We start from the raw sequence: 23,813 nt of genomic DNA, 5'->3' as shown, positions 1-23,813 counted from the left end.
ATTATTCTAGTCAATCTTATGGAATATATTCTGATTTCGGCCAACTTTGTCTTTGGCACGTATTCGTAGAATGATTCTTTGTTAATTAAACTTTATAAATTGTTTTTATTTTGTTTCAGATGGCCTTATTCTAAAAGCAATATATTACCCTACCTATAGTTTGAAAATGAAAGAGTCGTGAACTAAACTAATAATATGTTGAGCTGAAAGCCTATTACTTAATTATAATTAAAAGTTTCGAAATGCCCATAAATAAAATAGAAGTCTCGCAAGTACGACGCTTCAGAATTGTTTTTGACAAAATAACACCAAAATAATAGCTATTGATTTAGTTAGCTAAATTTCGCTGAAAATAAAACATCCCTTTTCTGCCAATATAATTCACCGATTTAATAGAGGTAACTTTTTTTCGAAGCTCAATTTTTGATCACCGGTTACTTTCCATCTTATGATGCTAAAAATCAGGAAAAGAGAATTTCCGATCCCGCAGAAATTTCATTTACGTTTTACCTCTTCCGCAAAAGCTAATTCCTTCTTTTATAAACCACAGTAACATTTCTGGATTCAAAACCACTCATTTGCAGTAGTTCACTCGTACAGTCAGTGCAATGAGTAGCAGTACACTCCTAGAGGCGTTTGGTCACATTGTGTTCAGTTTTACACGAGGTGTGACAGAGCATTACAACCCAGAAGAACCTGAATACACGGCAGAGTCTTTTGGCTACGATCCTCTACAAAGCACAGGTCGAGAATGGTATTATCATCCTGTTGATGAGTTTATTTATCAAGAATACAATGAAAGAGAAGTCACCAGCACAAACTATCTAGCACAAAGCAGTCTTGATGTAAGAGTTGTAAATGCGTGTTCACCAGACGAGAACGTTAACAAAGAAACCCAGAAAATCAGCAAGATGAAGACAAAGAAACGGCTTGGAAGAGGCTTAGACCATCCGCTCTACAGACAGTTTTTAAATCAATTTACATTGGAGCAATGATTTCACTTCTAACCGCCTCCATCATCGGTACAATATTCATGATGTTGTCTTACTTAAACTACAAAACGGTGTCGAACTGTGATTATCAGTTAGACAAATTAATTTCGACACGAGTGCAATGGGTCATAACAATTGCCGATATCATTAGTTGTGCTTTCTATTACATATGCCCTCTTTTGAATCTGTTACTTCTTTTTCGACCATATCAGCTTAAAGGAGTGAAACGAAAACTGGTTCTGGTTTGTTTCGTTATGTATGCTTTGGATGCTCTTTATCGCGGAGTGTTGCAAGCCGTAGAAAAACCTTACTTTACACTTCCTGCTTGATACAGCTCCTTGTCTAATATTCCCGTCTATACTTTCGTTTTCATAAATGTCTGTTTGCAATTCTATTTTACTGCAAAACACTTGCTTATACGGTCAAGAAAAAGCTGGAATTTCTTATTTGTAAAATGGCAATGCCAACTTGTTTTGCTGTTAACGCGACCTTTGCCATCAGGTATTCCATTTACAGCGCGTATATCAAACAAGACAAAGAAGGTAAACTTCTAATCGCCCTCTTCTCTCCTCTCGTGGGTGTGGCTGTCAAAGCAATCTCAAGAATTTGCGTTCAGCGATTATGGAACATTACCCATCCGGGATATTCCTATGTCTTATTGGCACCGTTGTATTTTTCATTAGCTGTCATGTTTCGAGTTTTGCAAGCAGATCTTGACAGTTTAGAATCGATCGCTCTTCTTGGAATAATTCACGGCTTTGCAGAAGTCATAGAACGCAGTACCGTGGTTGTTATTGATCACATCTGTCACCAGATTTGTAGACGAGCATCAGCTCCTTGGGGAAGTTTTCGTACTCCTCGCCGTAAGAGACTAACGGCTGATATCGCTATCATGAGCATGTTGTTCGAATCAACTGCTGTAGTGTCTGTTAATGGCTTCTTGTACTTGTATCAATAGATTTTCTTAGAGAACGATTCGCTTTTAAAGTTGCGTCAGTCTTTTGCTATTTATACTTCAGTTCCGCTGGTGATTGAGTGGTTTTTCACCAGCGTATCTCTGGCGATCGAGACTCGTTATCAGAATATGGCTGTAATGGCTGTTTGGCGAAGACAGTGGAAAAGACACATTTTAGTGGCAATTGTTACTGTTTTCCCAGTCGCTTTATGATCCAGTACTAACCTTTTATTAATTGTACATGATCGCTTTAATGAAGCAAAAATTCAGCCCTGTAAAATGCCCTTCGCATGAGAGTCTCTTCACAGCAACCAAGCAACATCGAAATCCCTTTCCCAGGAGAAGGGCTAAGTATATCTGCATCAGGTCTCATTGGTCAGTGGTTAACTAAAAACCTCTGACAACAGGAACAAGCATAAATATTTCCAAGGTGCAATAGATGTACTTCTTCCTTACAAACATTACGTGTATAGAATGATTCTAGCATTTAAACAAACTTAAAAATTGGTGTTAAAATTAATCGATGTAAATGATTTTAATAAGTTGATACTCTGTAAGTTTATGTATCGAATAAAAATACTTTCGCTTAAATTCCAATAAGCACAGCCTTGATTGTTTTCAATAGAATTTAATTTGAACACAAAAAATATCACATTTCTTGTACTTACGTAATTTGCAGTGCGCCGAAATGACCCAGAAGACGGATTTAAAGGAAACATTTTTGCTCAAACTTGGTCAATCCTGCAAAGCCTCGTTCTAGAGCAGAAACTGCTCCCATCACCCACTGCCAAGGTTCTTTCTCCCGTGCACACTGTTTTGTTTCAAACGCATTCGGTTTGATGCGTTTTTTTATCTATAAACGCTGGAAAACACTGTGACGTACAGTGGATGGAGAAAAGAATGCTTTTCAAAGATGTTTACGTGATCTCTGATCCAGTCTCCCTCAATCCCAATCTCGTCCCCAGGGTTCTTCTCCTTTCACGCTTTAAACGAGAAAAGAAACCTGGTGAAGAGGTTACCATGGTCCTCTCTTGCCAACCGCCATTCATCAAGTATTATGCGCATGCTCCATTCGGACATTGGGCGTATTCGGTGTGGAAAGCAAAAACAGGATAAGAAAACGGTAACGTGGACGGAAAACTTATTGATGCTATTTTAATACGATTAAGTATAAAAATAAGCGAAAATAAGCCACGACGTTTCGAACTCATCTTGAGTTCATTAGGCCATCCCAATAAAATGTTTCGTTTCCCATCGCCCCGTCTTTTGTGTTGATGGGTCGGTCGGTCGGGCAAAAAAAAAAAAAAAAAAAAAAAAAAAGAAACACTTGGGTTCCAGAGAAGGCCGGGCTGCTAAGTAAGAAAGCCTGATTAAAAAGTCAACTCGAAAACGTGGTCTTTTCGTTCGTTATTCCTTATCAAATGTCTAAACAGTCTTTAAATAACGTAGTATCGATGTTTATTTAAGACAAAGACATCATATACCAATCGTTGTTAATAAAACAAGATCGTGTGCTTGTAAATTGAAGTACTTGCTTGTTTGACTAGTGAATCTGGCCTTTTTTTTTTTTTTTTTTTACTTTTCGAAAAAAATGGGTCGGTCGGGCGATGGGAAACGAAACATTTTATTGGGATGGCCTTATCAAGTAGATAAGAGTAAAATAACGGTCGAGTTAAGTTTAAATGCAAATAGAGGTGATAATTATCTACTTGATAATGAACTCAAGATGAGCTCGAAACGTCGTGGCTTATTTTCGCTTATTTTTATACTTAATTGTATATCGAAATGTTCCCTATTTTAATACGAAGATAGATTGTGGGGAAGACTTGTAAACGGGAGTGAGCGAATAAAGTTTAAAACTTTATCTAGTTGAAAAGGTTTCTTATGCAGGTAAAATAATACAGCAGGCACTTTATTTTGCATTTGTAATATTTTCTTATGAAAGAAAAAATATCCATTCCAAACATTCAGCAAAAAAATAAAACTAGAAGATAATCATTTGCTCTCTAGTACGCGAGAATTAATTTTCATACGGTTAAGGAGGCTCGATGTAGTTTTTAAGCCGAAGGATGGTTGTTTTGAAAATTAAAATTATCTAGGAAGCCAAAGTTCGATTTTTGCACAAATACACCATAATGATCAAATATGACCAAATTTTAATATTTTACCTGTCACTTTGTCACAAAGGTTACCATAGCAACCATTGACGTTTCCTTTTGTTCTCAAACAAGCTTGATTTTCTCGAAATCTAGATTGACTCTTGGTATTCATTTTTTGATATGTTCAATATAGTAGATTGACTACCTGTACACAAAATTTTAGGAAAATCTGTAAGAGCGTTTTAGAGTAAATCAAGAATGAAGTTTTTGGTAGTTTCTTATAATTTCTTACAATCGGCAGTCGATATATTTTAACAAATTAAAGCAAAAAGTCTTTCGCTTTTAGTTAATGGTCTTTGATGGTGTAAGTATTTATATTTCAGTGAGGCCATCCCAATAAAATGTTTCGTTTCCCATCGCCCGACCGACCCATTTTTTTCGAAAAGTAAAAAAAAAAAAATTCCAGATTCACTAGTTAAAGAAGCAAGTACTTCAATTTACAAGCATACTATCTTGTTTTATTAACAACGATTGGTATATGATGTCTTTGTCTTTAATAAACATCGATACTACGTTATTTAAAGACTGTTTAGACATTTGATAAGGAATAACGAACGAAAAGACCACGTTTTCGAGTTGACTTTGTAATCAGGCTTTTTTACTTAGCAGCCCGGCCTTCTCTGGAACCCAAGTGGTTTTTTTTTTTTTTTTTTTTTTTTTTTTGCCCGACCGACCGACCCATCATCACAAAGGACGGGGCGATGGGAAACGAAACATTTTATTGGGATGGCCTGAGAGTTACTGTGCTCAAATAATACGAAACAATTTTAAAGCGCCTATTTATATTAAAACGATGCTTTTCTGAAAATTTCATTCTTGATTTACTTGAAAACGCTCTTACAGATATTTCTAAAATTTTGTCAACAGTTAGTCAATCTACTAACCTTTAACATATTAAAAAATAAACACCAAGAGTCAATCTAGATTTCGAGAAAATCAAGCTTGTTTGAGAACAAAAGAAAACGTCAATCGTTGCTATGGTAACCATTGTGACTAAGTGACGGATAAAAAATTAAAATTTGGTCATATTTGATCATCATGGTGTATTTTGGCAAAAATCGAACATTGGCTTCCTAGGTAATTTTAATTTTCAAAACAATTACCCTTCGGCTAAAAAAATACATCGAGCCTCCTTAAAAGCTAGCTACTTTAAAGTTAAAGCTATTTACGCTAATTGAATTTTACTCATCACGCCTTGGATAAATCTCTTTCGCAGCTGTTATTTAAGCCGTTACGCAACGCTTCTCCCGAAGTATGCAGTGAAGTTCGGTAAGCAATATCTCGTCATATCACACTTAGTTTTTTTTTTCGAATTTTATGAAAGAGGAAAAAGGAAAATGTTCGACATAATGTGCCCCCGGGGTGGAATCGAGCTCGGGTCGTCTGCCTGAAGAGCGAGTGTGATACCGCTACGCCACCGGGAGCCGGCTCCCAGAATTTGTAAATTTTGACTATATATCGTGTTTCCCTTACAAATATCGATAGCTAACGGTAAACAGGCTAACCAAAGTGCATAGTAGGCTAACCGAAGTGCATAGTAGGCTAACCGAAGTGAATAGTAGGCTAACCAGAGTGCATAGTAGGCTAACCGGAGTGCATAGCAGGCTTACCGGTACTAGTTAACAGTCGACGACCGTAAGTGGCGGCCATCTTGAAGTGGGCGTAAAAAAAATTGCTCGCACCGGTCGAGGTTCCTTCCTACCGGCCGAAGACGCCGAGGGTGGTTGTGTTCCTCTCGGGATTGTTCTATCTTCATAAGGGCGTGGTGTGGGTGGCGCATGGCCGTATTCGTCGCCTATTTCTTTGTTAAATTCCCAGCCTTGTTTCTTAAAGTGAGTTACGAAAAGGTGTCAGATTCCATAGAGTTATTAAAGGATCCTAGTCAACCATGATGCTTTGCGCGTATCAACAGCCTAATCCGCCATTTTAAATGCCATCTAAATTCGAGTGTTTTCAATTGTGGCGGACAATCCAAGCGCATCCCCGCGTATGCAGTATATTCACATCTTAATCGAGCGTTTATTTTATTGGTTTCTTTTAATTAACCGTTAAAATATTCGTTTGTAAGTAGGATGCCCGATGTCATCTCGCGTTCCATTGCGTGGTAGACCGAAACCACCGAACAAACAAAGAGAGATAGCCTTGGCATCAAAGGGCTTAGTTATAGCCAGTTTGCAAAAAATACGACACTTGTTTTATTCCTGCAAGCCGAATTTTAGTTCCACATTTGCATATGCTGGAGCACTCAAGCGTGGTATTTCGAGAAGGACAACCAGCAGATCAAGCCGTTCTCTTACGACTCCACTTAATCTTGCAGGAACAAATCTTACAAAGGAAAAAGGAACACGAATACACTATAACATAAAAAAAGATTTTGAATAGTAAGCTTAGAGAACATTATTTCATTCCTTAGCACTCGAACGGAGTCCGCCGAAAAGGCAAATATTGAAGCGATCGCTTCTCCGCTCACATTTTGCCCTGCGCGTCTGACAATGGACGAACCATAAATATCTGTACTTCAAGATGGTCCCGGAGAACAGGATTCTTCGATATCTATTATGCTGTCACCATCTTCGATGTTTATTCCTTACATTCTGGCAGATCTTTTAAAGTTGTTCGAGTGAAAACTTTCGCGCGTTGTCAAATTTCGTCGCGGTCTGTAATGACTTTGTACGCGCGTCACATGTAATTTGAAACGAGTGTCCCCACAGTTCCCCGAATATAAACAATAATAGAGGCGTGGCTGACTAGGATCCTTTAAATCCTAAAATATACCAAAATTAAAGTTTCGTTAACGCTGTAACAAGGAGGACAACAATTCGCCAGTCATCATCGATAAACCCGCTGGAAAGAAGTACTATGATATGGGAGTCAAGTATCTTGCCCAAAACCACAACACAATAACCCTGGTTAGGGTTATTGTAATAACACTATAACCCTGGTTTACAGTTTGTTTATTAACTCGCCACACACCTGATTCGATGTCTTAACTATCTTAGAAGAGTAGCTATCCTAGCAAAGTGTCGCGACTGAACATTGACATTAAATTTTTGTACGCATTGCATGCCTATCGTTAATTTCCCGTGATAAGCAGTTGTGGTTGTCATGTATAAATGGTTGATTTTTACCAATTTACAGTCCTCGTTTTGGAGTTTTAGGCGACAGGTTATAGCTATGCGATCGCAACAATGTTTTCTGTTCGATTGACTAGCGCTTAATAAGGTTCACCATGGCGAAAATCGAGATACGTTCCAGATGGAATAGAAATACTATCCATTTTGAAAATCAGGTCACGGCCATTCTTTTTAGTTTTTAGGGTTGCGCCTCGCATGGGTAACTATTTTACCGTTCGCGCAATTCCTTTTTGGTCCTTTTCTTTTATTGTAAAAAATTTTGAGACCAATAAAGTTGATAGACAAAGCGTCTCAAATTAATGTAGCGATTACAAGGTTGACGCTGTTATACGGCAAATTTTCGTAAAAGGAACATACGAGACCAGACATTGTCAACAGGTAGTCGCTCACTGTATTTGTACTTCTCATGAAATCTTTCACAAAGATATCGTGAAAACGCTTTTCGTCGCATTTTGTTAGATCCTCGAGACTTTATGTGACCAATCAAGCAAGCAAAATGTTTTAACTGCTGAAAATTACCAAAAGTAACGAACCCCAAAAGTAGGAACACTCCGAAAATAATTGCGGCTGAAAATAGGGACCTGAAACATAATTTGGCTTCTTAACACGTTCAAACGACCAAAAAAAAGATACAAGAAAGCTTTTGTCCATAATGTTCGCTTTATAAAATATATACTATATACAAGGCTAAAAAGAGTTAAAATGGTAAAATTAATATGATAAAACCAAGCGTTTTCGGCTGTTTGCCATCATCAGGGTTGAAAAGACCGTCCGCACGCATGCATTTATATCTTATGTAATTCCCGTTGGGAAAAGTTTACTGACATAAGAAATGACTTGTTTGTTCAAACTGGGGCGGAATTGTTGGATCATTAGACCCTCAACGATTCTACGCTTGTGGAATGTCTGTGCTGAAGAGAGAACACGCCAGGTGAAAGAATGCGATGGGTTTTCCCGCAGGTGTTTTGCAGGTTCAGAGGTGTGAGCAGGATTTGAATGTTCTGCAATTCGCACTTCTAAGTTTCGCACAGTCTCGCCAATGTAGTCAACCCCACAAGAACAATCTGCTTTGTAAACAACTTTGGATCTGTGAGTGTTTTTGTCTTTGTTATTAAAGAGGCTTTTGATGCGCCTTGTTTGCCACAGGATTACAAAGATGAAGTTGAAATTAGTAAACTTGTTGAGTTTAGCAATAAACGTTTTACTAAGTTTTTCGTTTTTGCCGCAAAACGGGAGCTTGATGAAAACTTTCTTACGTTCTTCGAAGAGAAAATTTGGAATGATGTTGTCGTCTCGTGATGAGTCGGTTAGGAAGTTGTTGATTGTATGCGAGATAAAACGTTTCGGATAACCTGCTTTGATGAAAGAAGTTTCTAAAGTTTTAATGTCCTTCTCAAAATCGGTGGAGATTCGTTTGGCTCTATGGAGTGCGCCAGTGATGCAATTCCTTTTCCACTTGGTAGGGACCTCAGATTTCCAATGTGTTGGTAATTTCCCCGGTTTCTTAAAGACGCTGCAATTGAACTTGTTGGTGTAACTAAAGGCAGTATCAAGAAAGTGGTCGGGGTTTTCTTCGACAGTGAAAACAATGTTAGGGTGGTAGCGATTTAGGCGTTCAAGTAGAGCATCAGGCTCGCCCTTTTTCTTCTTAGAGAAACAATCATCAACATATCGATCATAGAATGGTGGGTTGAAAGGTCGGACTACATCAGCTTCTAGTTTGGCCATGAAAATGTTAGCAAGGACTGGAGATAGTGGGTTGCCCATGCCGCATCCATCGATTTGTTTATAAAGCTTGTCGTTAAAACTGAAAACTGTATTCTTGGTGACATTACAGAGAAGACGTCTAAAGAGTAACTTTGAGCTGAGTTGTTGTAGCTTGTTGTTGGTGTAGATTTCATAAATGATGTGGTCGATAGTTTCATCGAGCGGAACTTCAGACCGACTGATGAATCTGGCGATAAAGATTCATCAGTCGTCATTATGCAACGCGCTGATTACGTCAACAAACTTGAAACTATGATCGAAGAAGGCATAACTAACGGAAAATACGTTGAGACTGACGACAACACACTAAAAGACCTTAAATCTTTTCAAAATTTTCTGACCCGAAACTTCAAGTCATCTCTGCCCTCGGATAAGATCAAGCCGACATCAAACCAGCCTGCTTTCCTTTATGGGACTGCCAAAACCCATAAATTCCAGAACCCTGAGCAAATTACGAAGGACAATCTGAAACTTCGACCGATTGTCAGCACTTGTGGAACATTTTTTTACGAAACAGCTAAATTTCTAGCCTCTTACTTACTCCCTCTCACTGAGAATGAATACAGCATCAAAACTACCACCGATTTCGCTGAGCGTCTAACTAATAGAACTGTTGATGATGACGAAGTCTTGGTATCATATGATGTGTCCTCTCTCTTCACTGAAGTTCCGCTCGATGAAACTATCGACCACATCATTTATGAAATCTACACCAACAACAAGCTACCACAACTCAGCTCAAAGTTACTCTTTAGACGTCTTCTCTGTAATGTCACCAAGAATACAGTTTTCAGTTTTAACGACAAGCTTTATAAACAAATCGATGGATGCGGCATGGGCAACCCACTATCTCCAGTTCTTGCTAACATTTTCATGGCCAAACTAGAAGCTGATGTAGTCCGACCTTTCAACCCACCATTCTATGATCGATATGTTGATGATTGTTTCTCTAAGAAGAAAAAGGGCGAGCCTGATGCTCTACTTGAACGCCTAAATCGCTACCACCCTAAATTGTTTTCACTGTCGAAGAAAACCCCGACCACTTTCTTGATACTGCCTTTAGTTACACCAACAAGTTCAATTGCAGCGTCTTTAAGAAACCGGGGAAATTACCAACACATTGGAAATCTGAGGTCCCTACCAAGTGGAAAAGGAATTGCATCACTGGCGCACTCCATAGAGCCAAACGAATATCCACCGATTTTGAGAAGGACATTAAAACTTTAGAAACTTCTTTCATCAAAGCAGGTTATCCGAAACGTTTTATCTCGCATACAATCAACAACTTCCTAACCGACTCATCACAAGACGACAACATCATTCCAAATTTTCTCTTCGAAGAACGTAAGAAAGTTTTCATCAAGCTCCCGTTTTGCGGCAAAAACGAAAAACTTAGTAAAACGTTTATTGCTAAACTCAACAAGTTTACTAATTTCAACTTCATCTTTGTAATCCTGTGGCAAACAAGGCGCATCAAAAGCCTCTTTAATAACAAAGACAAAAACACTCACAGATCCAAAGTTGTTTACAAAGGAGATTGTTCTTGTGGGGTTGACTACATTGGCGAGACTGTGCGAAACTTAGAAGTGCGAATTGCAGAACATTCAAATCCTGCTCACACCTCTGAACCTGCAAAACACCTGCGGGAAAACCCATCGCATTCTTTCACCTGGCGTGTTCTCTCTTCAGCACAGACATTCCACAAGCGTAGAATCGTTGAGGGTCTAATGATCCAACAATTCCGCCCCAGTTTGAACAAACAAGTCATTTCTTATGTCAGTAAACTTTTCCCAACGGGAATTACATAAGATATAAATGCATGCGTGCGGACGGTCTTTTCAACCCTGATGATGGCAAACAGCCGAAAACGTTTGGTTTTATCATATTAATTTTACCATTTTAACTCTTTTTAGCCTTGTATATAGTATATAAGAAAGCTTTTATTTATAGCGAAGTGTCGTTTTGCTCATATATGGTCAGAAATACATTGTAAATTGTCATTCGTACGAAACAGATATCCTGAGGTATCGTTTGTTTGCCAAGATTCGTCGGAAGTCTTGCCAAGCGCCCCAAACCACAATTTGTCTACCTATAAAAATGCTTTTTGTCTACAATGCATTGAATAATAAAAACAATTATCCTAGTCAACCTTACAGAATATCGTCTGATTTCGTCCAAACTTCGCTTCAACGCGAATCCGTAGAATAATTCATTGTTAACTAAACTTTATTAAGTGTTTTTTTTTTGTTTCAGATGGCCTTATGCCAAAAGCAATATATTACCCTACCTACAGCTTGAAAATGAAAGAGTCGTGAACTAAACTAATAATATGTTGAGCTGAAAGCATATTGCTTATTTATAATTAAAAGTTTCGAAATGCCCATAAATAAAATAGAAGTCTCGCAGGTACGACGCTTCAGAATTGTTTTTCACAAAATAACACAATGATAATAGCTATTGATTTAATTTAATTACAATTAAGCTGAAAAAAACATCTTTTTGATGATATAATTCACCGATTGCATAAATGTTACCTTTTTCAGAAGCTCATTAAGAGTTTTTTAAAACCATTTTCAATCACAGATTACTTACCATCTTATGATGTCATTCTGTTCACAAACGTGTGCTACAAAACAGGAAAAGTGGATGTATTTAAAGTCTAGTAAAAACAATTATTTGAGAAAAACAAAAAGGATATTTCTGTCGTGCGGTAGTAATACAAGCAGGTGTTTTAAGATCTCGCAAAAATTTCATTTACATTTTTCCTCTTCCGCAAAAGCTTATCCGTTCTTTCTTATACTACAGTAAATTTTCTCGATTCACTCATTTGCAGCAGTTCACACGTACATCATGTTAGGAAAGAAATTACGATGATTAAGTTTTATTTGTTTACAAGCTTAGCTGTTAAAAAACATAGAAAATCCAACGTAGTAATATTGTTTTGGCTAGATAACGCTTTAGCTCATTAGCCAAACTAGTACCTGCTCTTATGTTTATTGTCCGTGTAATCCTTACTATAAAAAAAGTGTTTTATTACAACCTGTAGAAAATTGTAATCCACCTGCGCGCTTTTGTAAGTAATTAATGTTTCAGAACTAGGATTAACGTTAGCCAATGGTTCTAAGGAAAGTTTACTAATGTTTTTAAAAATAGCCTCCTTAGCACTATATAAATAGAAGTGCCTTGTAAAATATTCTTCGGTTATGTTCTTGGAAGTAAAGTCTACTGTTGGAGCAAGTTTTGTCTGTTACGTCTCTGGATATTCCAAATACTGCAATAGATTCCGGCCTTCCCGTAGCAAGCGTGGTTCCCCAGAAGTGGAGTTTTCCCTCAGGTTTTTAAAAGGGCTTTCCCAGGCCAAAAAACCTATTATCACAATCAGGTGAAATGAGTAGCAGTACACTGATAGAGGTGTTTGGTCACATTGCGTTCAGTTTTACACGAGGTGTGACTGAGCATTACAACCCAGAAGAACCTGAATACACGGCAGAGTCTTTTGGCTACGATCCTTTCCAGAGCACGGGTCGAGAATGGTATTATCATCCTGTTGATGAGCTGATTTATCAAGAATACAGTGAAAGAGAAGTCACCAGCACAAACTATCTAGCGCGAAGCAGTCTTGATGTAAGAGTTATAAATGCGTTTTCACCAGAGAACGAAGAGACGGACGAAATTCAGGAAAGTGAAGACCAGGGAATGGCTTGGAAGAGGCTTAGACCTTCCGCTCTACAGACAGTTTTTAAATCAATGTACATTGGAGCTTTGATTTCACTTCTAACCGCCTCCATCATAGGTACAATATTCATGATGTTGTCTTACTTAAACTACAAAACGGTGTCTAACTGTGATTATCAGTTAGACAAATTAATTTCGACACGAGTGCAATGGGTCATAACAATTGCCGATATCATTAGTTGTGCTTTCTATTACATATTCCCTCTTTTGAATCTGTTACTTCTTTTTCGACCATATCAGCTCAAAGGAGTGAAACGAAAACTGGTTCTGGTTTGTTTCGTTATGTATGCTTTGGATGCTTTTTATCGCGTAGTGCTGCAAGCCGTCGGAAAACCTTACTTTACACTTCCTGCTTTATACAACTCCCTGTCTAATGTTCCCGTATATATTTTCGTTTTCATAAATGTCTGCTTGCAATTTTACTTTTCTGCAAAACACTTGCTTATACGGCCAAGAACAAAGCTGGCATTTCTGATTTGTAAAATGGCAATGCCAACTTGTTTAGCTGTTATTGAGGGTTTTGCCATCAGGTATTTCATTTACGCAGCGTATATCAAACAAGACAAAGAAGGTAAACTTCTAATCGCCCTCTTCTCTCCTCTCATGGGTGTGGCTGTCAAAGCGATCTCAAGAATCTGTGTTCAGCGGTTATGGAACATTACACATCCGGGATATTCCTATGTCTTATTGGCACCGTTGTATTTTTCATTAGCTGTCATGTTTCGAGTTTTACAAGCAGATTTTTACAGTTTAGAATCCATCGCTTTTCTTGGAATAATACACGGCTTTGCAGAAGTCATAGAACGCAGTACCGTGGTTGTTATTGATCACATCTGTCACCAGATCTGTAGACGAGCATCAACTCCTTGGGGAAGTTTTCGTACTCCTCGCCGTGAGAGACTAACGGCTGATATCGCTATCATGAGCATGTTGTTCGAATCAACTGCTGTAGTGTCTGTTAATGGCTTTATCCACTTGTATCAATGGATTTTCTTAGAAAATGATTCACTTTTGAAGTTGCTGCAGTCGTTTGCCATTTACACCTCAGTTCCGCTGGTGATTGAGTGGTTTTTCACCAGTGTGTCTCTGGCGATCGAGACTCGTTATCAGAATATGGCTGTAATGGCTGTTTGGCGAAGACAGTGGAAAAGACATATTTTAGTGGCAATTGTTAACGTTTTTCCAGTAGCTATATGGACAAGCGGAAACCTTTTTTTAATTGTCCATGACCGCTTTAATAAACCCATAAATCAGCCCTGTGAAATGCCGTTTACATGAAAGAACAGTGATTTCATAGCAAAGTCAAAACGTATCTGCTTTAGTTCGCAGCGCTCGAACGCAAAAATGGCGTCACCTCCGGTTTTCGGCGCCTCGAACCTTTCGTAGAATTTGACTCGAAAGTGTACAAACTTTTGCAGGAAATTGTTATACATTGAAAGAAAATTTCAAGCTGGGAAACACAGTGGAGATCAATTACCAAATTTCCAATCCACAAGCGCGTATAAACCTTAACTTTCCAGGGACGGCGTTGACTATTGGCTTTAAAGCGAAAGCTTTCGGAAAATTTAAGTCTTCGTATGGACTGAGCTTGGAATAGTTTTGGCGGGAATTGCGCAGGCACGTAAAGGTCGACCGCTGTGTGCAGCATTAGTATGCTTGTAAGCATCAGGTCTCATTGGTCAGCGGTTATAGAACTAAAAAACCTTTGACAACTCCTAGAACAATGGATGGAGGAAGTAAAGAATAAATATAACATTTACAAAGTGTAATAGATGTACTTTTCCCCTTCAAAAAAGTGCAAGGACTAATTTCATAGAAACGTGGCTGTCTTTGTGCAGTATTGGCTATGTTAGGTTCGTAAGGTATTGTGGTAAAATGTACAACCGCCATCGTTTTCGGTACGGTGGATTAGACACTGCTCCCATCAATAACTTTAAGGACAAGGTTGGAGGCTCTTGAAGTGGCATGGGCACACACAAAAAAACTAGTCCCTGCGAAAAGACCCGTGGAACAAGTCACTTCATCTGAACTACCCATTTTCAACAAAAAATCTAGTCGCAACGACCAAATTTTGGTCCCTGCGACTAGTCCCATGAAATTTTGCTTGTCCCCTTGTGTATACTGTTTGTGCGACTAGTCTCTGCAACCAAAAAAATCAGCCAATTAAAAAGCAAAGCGGCGATCAGTGCGACTAGTCCCTTCGTTTAAACTCTACAGGGGACTTTTCCCTGCGACTTCGTGTGTAGTGTGTTAGCGACTTGTCGCAGGGACTAGTCTCTGGAACAAGTCCATGCGATTAGTCGAATCCTCTCGCTGCCTCGTCCCCAGGCGTCCTTCTCTTTGGTCGTGCACGGTTCGCTTGGTGTTGTTAGTCTGATGCAACCTAACTATCAACCCTTGCGCTCCCTGTTTTCCCGCTTTACCGCCTAAACCGTCCGGTAGATCGGCGCCTGGGGACGAGGCAGGTCCACTCGTGTCTGCCCACTTTTATATCCCATCCACACTAATGTCTCCCCTTTCAAACGCATTCTGTTTAATGTTTTTTAGTTATCAGAGCACATAACCGGCGATTTTGGTCATTGAAAACGCTTTGAGGTAGAGTGGACCGCGAAAACAATACTTTTCGAAAGCAAATAAGATTCGACAGCGATAGCGTGGACGGAGAACTTATTGATGCGATTTTGATAGGAAGACACATTGCTGGGAAGACTTGTAAACGAAAGTAAACGAATAAAGCTTAGAAGTCTATCCAATATATAAAAGGTTTCTTTTGCGGAAAAAATAATACAGCAAGCATTTTATCATCATCATCATCATCATCATCATCATCAAAACCTTTATTTACACACGATAGGGTTTAAAGCACAATGCTTGTGGGGTCGTGTATTATACTTAATATTACAAAATACTAATAAACTAATAGATTTCTAAATTACAACTAAATGCTTATATACTAATTTGGATTGTATCTACTATAAAAATAATTAATTACATAACAATCAGTAACATTTAAAGTCGTTGTAATGCCTAGGGAGCGACTGAACCGACTGAGCATTGAACAATTATTTTGCATTTTTTAATATTTTCTTATGAAAGAAAAAATATCTATTCCAAACATTCAGCAAGCTTTGAACTAGAAGATGATCATTTGCTTTATAGTACGCGAGAATTTATTTTCATCCGGTTAATAGAAGAGGCACTTTGAGAGTCAAATATCTTGCCCCAAATCAAGATAACCCGGCTCAACCTAACGCACATGTTACCGCAAACAGTTTGTTAAATAACTCTTCTACACACCTGTATCGCTGTCTTGACTATCTTAGGGCCTGATAACATGAAGAATTTCAGCCCGGTTTGCCGGGCTGGAATTTTGTTTCGATTACATGGCGAATTTCAGCCCGGGTTGAACACTTTTAAAACTGATAAATCATCGATGCCGCCCTTTCTTTCGATGAAAACCATTACTGCACATCCGTAACTCACTTTTCAAGCCGAGCTGAAATTTGAATGCGATTACATGATGTTTTTCAGCCCGTTTGCCCGGGCTGAGATTTCCAGACCGGTATCAAAAACCGGGATGGAAATTTGAGCCTGGGCTGAAATTCGCTATGTAATCAGGCCCTAAGAAGAGTGCCTATCCTATCAGCGTGTCGCGACTGAACATTGACATTATATTTTTGTACGCATTGCATGCCTATCGTTTATGACACGTGATTAGCAGTCGTGGATGTTACCATGTTGGGAATAAGTGGTTGGTTTTTACCAATTTACAGTTCTCGTTTTGGAGTTTTAAGCGCCAGGTAATAGCTATGCGATCGCAAAAATGTTTTTTTGTTCCATTGGTGAAAATCGAGATTCGAAATAGAATAGAAATACCTTATTGTTACTTATTTTCGCGGGACTTAAATTTCGCGAATTTTGCGATTTTTAGAAAATCGCGAAATTAAAGACCGACGAAAATGTATTTTTAACGTTTTCTATTGTATTTTTTATGTTAATTACGTATTTTTGCAAAACCGCGAAAATAAGTCCCGCGAAAAATGCCCGTTCCATTGGCCGTTTTTATGCTAGAGACGTTAAAGCTGTCTTAGACGTTAAAGCTGTCTCGAGACGACATTAACGTCTAGTATAAAAACGGTAAATAAGACAGACGCCTTTAACGTCTGATGGCTTTAACGTCTTTTTGTAAGAGCGTCTGAAAGACGCTCTTATCGGACAGCTTTAACGTCTCAGACGTTAAAGCCGTCTAGTATAAAAACGGGACGTCGTTAACTAGTATAAAAACAGTAAATAAGACAGACACCTTTAACGTTTGATGACCTTTGATGGCTTTAACGTCTTCGTGTCCAGTGTCCTCCGAGTGTCGAACCCAGGCTTTTTATTATTTTTTTCTGAAAAGCTGTCCACTAAATGCGTCCAGTTTTTATACCAGACGCTTTTAACGTCTTAGACGTTAAAGTCGTCTAGACGACATTATCGTCTCTAGCATAAAAACAGCCATTTTTGCGAAATTAAGTTCCCGCGAAAATGAGTAACAATAAGGTACTATCCAATTTTAAAAATGTCACGGCTTCAGATCGGCCTTCAATCTTAGGTCTACTGGCATGCCCTTATTGGACCATCCCAAGGGAAAGATGCTGTCAACATTGGGAGCTAGATCATTTTCAGTGGCAGCTCCGAAACTTTGGAATGTTCTACCTGTGGAGCTTCGTCAAGCGACATCACTTGACTGTTTCAAATCTCAACTTAAAACTTATCTTTTTAAGAAGTATTTTTATAATCTATAACTTTATTTTTATTTTCATAAGATGTAAAGCGCTATTGATCAGAACATGAAAATATGCGCTATATAAATTAGCAAATTATTATTATTATTATTATTATTATCGTTTTGAAAACGGCTCTAATTAACGAATTAACGTAACGATTACATGGTTCAGTGGTGCGGTTATTCTGCAAATTTCCGTAAAAGGAAGATTGAAGACCAGGCATTGTCAACAGGTAGTCGCTTACTGAATTTGCACTTCTCATGAAATATTTCACAAAGGTATCCTGAAAACGCTTTTCGTCGCATTGTTAGATCCTCGAGACCTTTTGTGACCAATCAGGCAAGCAAAATGTTTTAACCGCTGAAAATTACCAAAAGTAACGAACGGCAAAAGTAGGAACACTCCGAAAATAATTGCGGCTGAAGATAGCGACCTGAAACATAATTTGGCTTCTTAACACGTTCAAACGACCAAAAAAAGATACAAGAAGGCTTTTATTTATAGCGAAGTGTCGTTTTGCTCATATATGGTCAGAAATACATTGTAAATTGTCATTCGTATGAAACAGATATCCTGAGGTATCGTTTGTTTGCCAAGATTCGTCGAAAGTCTTGCCAGGCGCCCCATAACCACAATTTGTCTACCTATAAAAAGCCTTTTTGTCTACAATACATTGAATAAAAAAACAATTATCCTAGTCAATCTTACGGAATAGCGTCTGATTTCGTCCAAACTTGGCTTCAACGCGAATTCGTAGAATAATTCATTGTTAACTAAACTTTATTAAGTGTTTTTATTTTGTTTCAGATGGCCTTATTCCAAAATCAATATATTACCCTACCTATAGTTTGAAAATGAAAGAGTCGTGAACTAAACTAATAATATGTTGAGCTGAAAGCACATTGCTTAATTATAATTAAAAGTTTCGAAATGCCCATAAATAAAATAGAAGTCTCGCAAGTACGACGCTTCAGAATTGTTCTTGACAAAATAACACAATAATAATAACTACTGATTTAATTTAATTACAATTAAGCTGAAAAAAACTTCTTTTTGATGATATAATTCACCGATTGCATAAATGTTACCTTTTTCAGAAGCTCATTAAGAGTTTTTAAAACCATTTTCAATCACAGATTACTTACCATCTTATGATGTCATTCTGTTCGCAAACGTGTGCTACAAAACAGGAAAAATGGATGTATTTAAAGTCTATTACAAACAATTATTTGAGAAAAACAAAAAGGATATTTCTGTCGTGCGGTAGTAATACAGGAAGATGTTTTCAGATCTCGCAAAAATTTCATTTACATTTTTCCTCTTCCGCAAAAGCTTATGCGTTATTTCTTATACTACAGTAAATTTTCTCGATTCACTCATTTGCAGCAGTTCACACTTACATCAGGTGAAATGAGTAGCAGTACACTGATAGAGGTGTTTGGTCACATTGCGTTCAGTTTTACACGAGGTGTGACTGAGCATTACAACCCAGAAGAACCTGAATACACGGCAGAGTCTTTTGGCTACGATCCTTTCCAGAGCACGGGTCGAGAATGGTATTATCATCCTGTTGATGAGCTGATTTATCAAGAATACAGCGAAAGAGAAGTCACCAGCAAAAACTATCTAGCGCGAAGCAGTCTTGATGTAAGAGTTATAAATGCGTGTGCACCAGACGAGAACGTTAACAAAGAAACGCAGAAAAATCAGCAAGATGAAGACAAAGAAATGGCTTGGAAGAGGCTTAGACCATCCGCTCTACAGACAGTTTTTAAATCAATGTACATTGGTGCTCTAATTTCACTTCTAACTGCCTCCATCATAGGTACAATATTCATGATGTTGTCTTACTTAAACTACAAAACGGTGTCGAACTGTGATTATCAGTTAGACAAATTAATTTCGACACGAGTGCAATGGGTCATAACAATTGCCGATATCATTAGTTGTACTTTCTATTACATATTCCCTCTTTTGAATCTGTTGCTTCTTTTTCGACCATATCAGCTCAAAGGAGTGAAACGAAAACTGGTTCTGGTTTGTTTCGTTATGTATGCTTTGGATGCTTTTTATCGCGGAGTGCTGCAAGCCGTCGGAAAACCTTACTTTACACTTCCTGCTTTATACAACTCCCTGTCTAATGTTCCCGTATATATTTTCGTTTTCATAAATGTCTGTTTGCAATTCTATTTTACTGCAAAACACTTGCTTATACGGTCAAGAAAAAAACTGGAATTTCTGATTTGTAAAATGGCAATTCCAACTTGTTTTGCTGTTATCATGACCTTTGCCATCAGGTATTCCATTTACAGCGCGTATATCAAACAAGACAAAGAAGGTAAACTTCTAATCGCCCTCTTCTCTCCTCTCGTGGGTGTGGCTCTCAAAGCAATCTCAAGAATTTGTGTTCAGCGATTATGGAACATTACCCATCCGGGATATTCCTATGTCTTATTGGCACCGTTGTATTTTTCATTAGCTGTCATGTTTCGAGTTTTGCAAGCAGATCTTTACAGTTTAGAATTCATCGCTCTTCTTGGAATAATTCACGGCTTTGCAGAAGTCATAGAACGCAGTACCGTGGTTGTTATTGATCACATCTGTCACCAGATTTGTAGACGAGCATCAGCTCCTTGGGGAAGTTTTCGTACTCCTCGCCGTGAGAGACTGGCGGCTGATATCGCTATCATGAGCATGTTGTTCGAATCAACTGCTGTAGTGTCTGTTAATGGCTTCTTGTACTTGTATCAATGGATTTTCTTAGAGAATGATTCACTTTTAAAGTTGCTGCAGTCTTTTGTCATTTACACCTCAGTTCCGCTGGTGATTGAGTGGTTTTTCACCAGCGTGTCTCTGGCGATCGAGACTCGTTATCAGAATATGGCTGTAATGGCTATTTGGCGAAGACAGTGGAAAAGACATATATTAGTGGCAATTGTTAATGTTTTTCCATTAGCTATATGGACAAGTGGAAACCTTTTATTAATTGTACATGATCGATTTAATGAGCCCATAAATCAGCCCTGTAAAATGCCGTTTACTTGAAATGAATGATTTCACAGAAGATAGGTAACGCTCATTCACTTTGACTGTAAACATCAGGTCTCATCGATCAACGGTTATGTAAAAACCTCTTGCAACGAGAATACAGTGTAGATTGAAGAAGTTAAATAAAATCGAAGTGTAAATATTTACAAGGTGCAATATATGGACTTTCACCTTACAAAACATTTTTTCGAAAGTCAATGTACTGTGCACCCAGGGGGGGGGGGGGTACTCCGGCCTGTAAATGACGGGGGATGATCGAATGGAGGCAAAACTCAGGACCCCAAAAAATCCCTGGACCAGAATTAACCCCCACAAAAATCCCTTGTCAAATTACCCCTAAATTGCCAGGAGGGGCAATAATATAACACAAAGAAAACCGTAAAAAAATTGAACGCTATTCATAAACACAAAGGCCGCGCCAAGGCACTTTAGTTCGTTTTTAATACCCCAAAAAATCCCCTTTTTATATCAAGTCACCCAAAAAAATACTTGCCAAATTTTCCAACCCAAAAAAATCCTTCGCTCATTCCCGTCATTTACAAGCCGGAGTACCCCCCGGGATCTAGACGAGCTTAGAGTTATTTTAAAGGAGCTTCTTCACGGACAACACATCTTGGAAAAACTTGCCAGTTGTTTTCAAGTTTGTCGTTCGTAATCCGTTTTAATCTTCGTCAGTCGAAACCATCGTTGTTAATTTTTGCGTTTTTATTCCTCGTTTGTTGTTTTTCTATGTTAGACAACTATTATTTTGAGGTTTCCTTCAATTTGAAAGTAATCATTAAAATGACTTAAAATATGGTGACATTGGTCCTTTTAAATTCAGCAATGAAAATTTGTTTAATAATCGGGTATGAAGCGAATAAAACATCGTCTTTTAAAATATGGATAAGCACAGCCTTGATTGTTTTGACTCCTTCACACAAATTCCTTGAACCCACGTAATATGTAGTGCGCCGACATGATTCAGAAAACGAATTTAAAATAAACATTTTTGCTCATTCTGCGCCAATCCCGCAGTAGCAAGGTCTAGATCAGAAACTGTTCCGATAACCCACTACTAGGATTCTTTTCACCCTTGCATACTGTTTCGTTTCAAACGCATTCTGTTCAATGCATTTTAGTTGTCAGAGTACTAAACCAGCGCTTTTTGGTCATCAAAAACGCCGTGTTGTAGTGTGGATGTAGAAAACAGTGCTTTTCAAAGATGGTCACGCTCTCTCTGATCCCGTCCGGACTGTGATCTAGTCCTCGTCCCCAGGGCCCTTTTCATTCCACACAGCGCACTGCAACCTCGTCCCCAGGGCGCACTGGGCACGACGTTGCCAATCGCCATTCATCAAGTATTGTGCGCATGCTTTACTCGGCCATTGGGCGTGGAAAGCAAAAACGATTCGAAAACGATAGTGTAGACGAAACACTTATTGATGCAACTTTGTGGGGAAGACTTGTAAACGGGAGTGAGCGATATATTAAAGGTTTCTTATGTAGGTAAAATGATACAGCAAGCACTTTATTTTGCATTTTTTAATATTTTCTTATGAAAAAAATATCTATTCCAAACATTCAGCAAGCTTTGAACAAGAAGATGATCATTTGCTCAATAGTACGCGAGAATTTATTTTCATCCGGTTAATAGCTAGCTACTTTAAAATAAAAACATGTACACTAATTGAATTTTACAAATCAGAGTTTTTCCTCGTCTCGCCTTGGATTAGTGTCTTTCACAGCTGCTATTTAAGCCGTCACGCAACGCTTCTCCCGAAGCGTCGTCGTGACAACCTACATAACAGCTGAAAAGACTGGCCTTGTATCAGCACTAGTCACGGCATTCGTTCGATCGATGAACGAAAATTCATTAAAAACCTATCAATTCTAAACGTCTGTAAAAAAGCTATTAAATTATTTAACTCTGGATCTTGGTTCTTGTCGCAATGCTGTAATGTCAAGCCGTATACAGAAACCACCATTTTTGAACAAGATGCCACATGTTCTTGCAAACCATCGCAAAATCAACGGTCTTTTGATCATGCACGTCACGGCCGTCGTACGAAATGTCAAACAAACTGTTATTTTACATTTCTTTACACCCATGAGTCTGTTGTCGGCCCTCCAGTTCCTTCCAATTTATACATTTTCTTTTTACTCTTGTCTACTTGAGCGTATGTTGGTTCTCCTTGAGGCTGCCTGCTGTCCGGGTAAGCTGGCGGTAAAACTTGTACACCGCTCGTCCTCTCAAGATCCGATCGTCGATCGATTTCCCGATAGCCACTCATGTCTTCCATTTCCAGTTCATCTCGTGCACTGTTCGCCGCTCTTCGTCGTTGTGCATCCTCGTCGGCTTCGTAACCATCATTGGAAAACTTCGGGGGAGGGCCTCTCGGGTCGGGTTCGTATCGAGGTACGGGAAGCGATGTCTCGTCGTATCGCACCGGTCGAGGTTCCTTTCTATTGACAGACGCCGGGGGTGGCTGTGTTCCTCTTGGGATTGTTATATCTTCATAAGGGCGTGGTGTGGGTGGCGCATGGCCGTATTCGTCGCCTATTTCTTTGGTGAATTCCCAGCCTTGTTTTTTGATTGAGCTCCGGAGAGGTGTTAGATTCCAAAGAGTTATCAAAACCTGCAATATACAGACACAAGACTTCCGTTAACACTGTGACAAGGACAACAATGACTGTGGCTCCCTGGATATTTTCCTTAACATGCCTTTCACCCTGCGATACTTAAATTATCCCAGCCGACGAGGCGGCTATAACTATCTCATATCCAACAAGATCCAAAGAATTGCAATATTTGAGCTAACCGGCTGTTCTCGCTGATGCGTACACCTACCATATATTTGGTCTTTGGTATATGAACTCATATACCATGGCCAGTAAACCAATCAAAACTCAGGAATTGTAATATACCATGGATAGTTGTAAGTCACACACGGACCTATTTTGCTCCCACGCGAGATAGAAGTAGTTTGTCCCAGTCCAAAGCTCACCGGTTCTGGCACTTGACTCTGATTTCTGTACCATGACGCCACAAGAAGTGCTACCCCCCTCCTATCCCCCACCCTGGATAGCAGTACCAATTTATAATCCTGGGTGATGAGTGGCACTGTGAGAGTAAAGTGTCTTGCCCAAAAACACAACACAATGACCCCGGCCAGGGCTCAATCAAAAGCACAAACTATTAGCTACAGAGAGAAAACAGCGTTCAAATTTGTCGTCCCATATCGCTAACAGTCCGTTCAATGGATCAATTTAGG

At 38.8% G+C, this 23,813-nt stretch overlaps 3 protein-coding genes across 3 annotated transcripts in view; all 3 read left to right on the top strand.

Annotated features, from left to right (window-relative positions):
• The first annotated feature begins 1,318 nt into the window (after positions 1–1,318).
• Positions 1,319–2,368, top strand: LOC144650373 (uncharacterized). The gene has a single exon (XM_078510030.1). The coding sequence runs from the start codon at positions 1,447–1,449 to the stop codon at positions 1,948–1,950; it is 504 nt and encodes a 167-aa protein (XP_078366156.1). The 5' UTR covers positions 1,319–1,446; the 3' UTR covers positions 1,951–2,368.
• Positions 2,369–11,656: 9,288 nt separating this feature from the next.
• Positions 11,657–14,422, top strand: LOC144648797 (uncharacterized). The gene is made up of 2 exons (XM_078508254.1): positions 11,657–11,859; positions 12,390–14,422. Exon 2 carries the CDS (start codon positions 12,395–12,397, stop codon positions 14,018–14,020), a length of 1,626 nt encoding a protein of 541 aa, XP_078364380.1. The 5' UTR covers positions 11,657–11,859; positions 12,390–12,394; the 3' UTR covers positions 14,021–14,422.
• A 4,262-nt stretch (positions 14,423–18,684) lies between these two features.
• LOC144650371 (uncharacterized) overlaps positions 18,685–23,813 on the top strand; it is an 8,596-nt gene continuing 3,467 nt past the window's right edge. Inside the window, exon 1 of the mRNA XM_078510027.1 lies at positions 18,685–20,374. Within this exon, the coding sequence (XP_078366153.1) occupies positions 18,847–20,374 (1,528 nt within the window). The 5' untranslated portion in view covers positions 18,685–18,846. The remainder of the gene's footprint in view (positions 20,375–23,813) is intronic.

Source organism: Oculina patagonica, chromosome 4 (genome assembly GCF_052425735.1).
Source record: "Oculina patagonica isolate OP01 chromosome 4, crgOcupat, whole genome shotgun sequence".
NCBI classification, from domain to species: domain Eukaryota; kingdom Metazoa; phylum Cnidaria; class Anthozoa; order Scleractinia; family Oculinidae; genus Oculina; species Oculina patagonica.
This window is presented reverse-complemented; position numbering and strand designations above follow the sequence as displayed.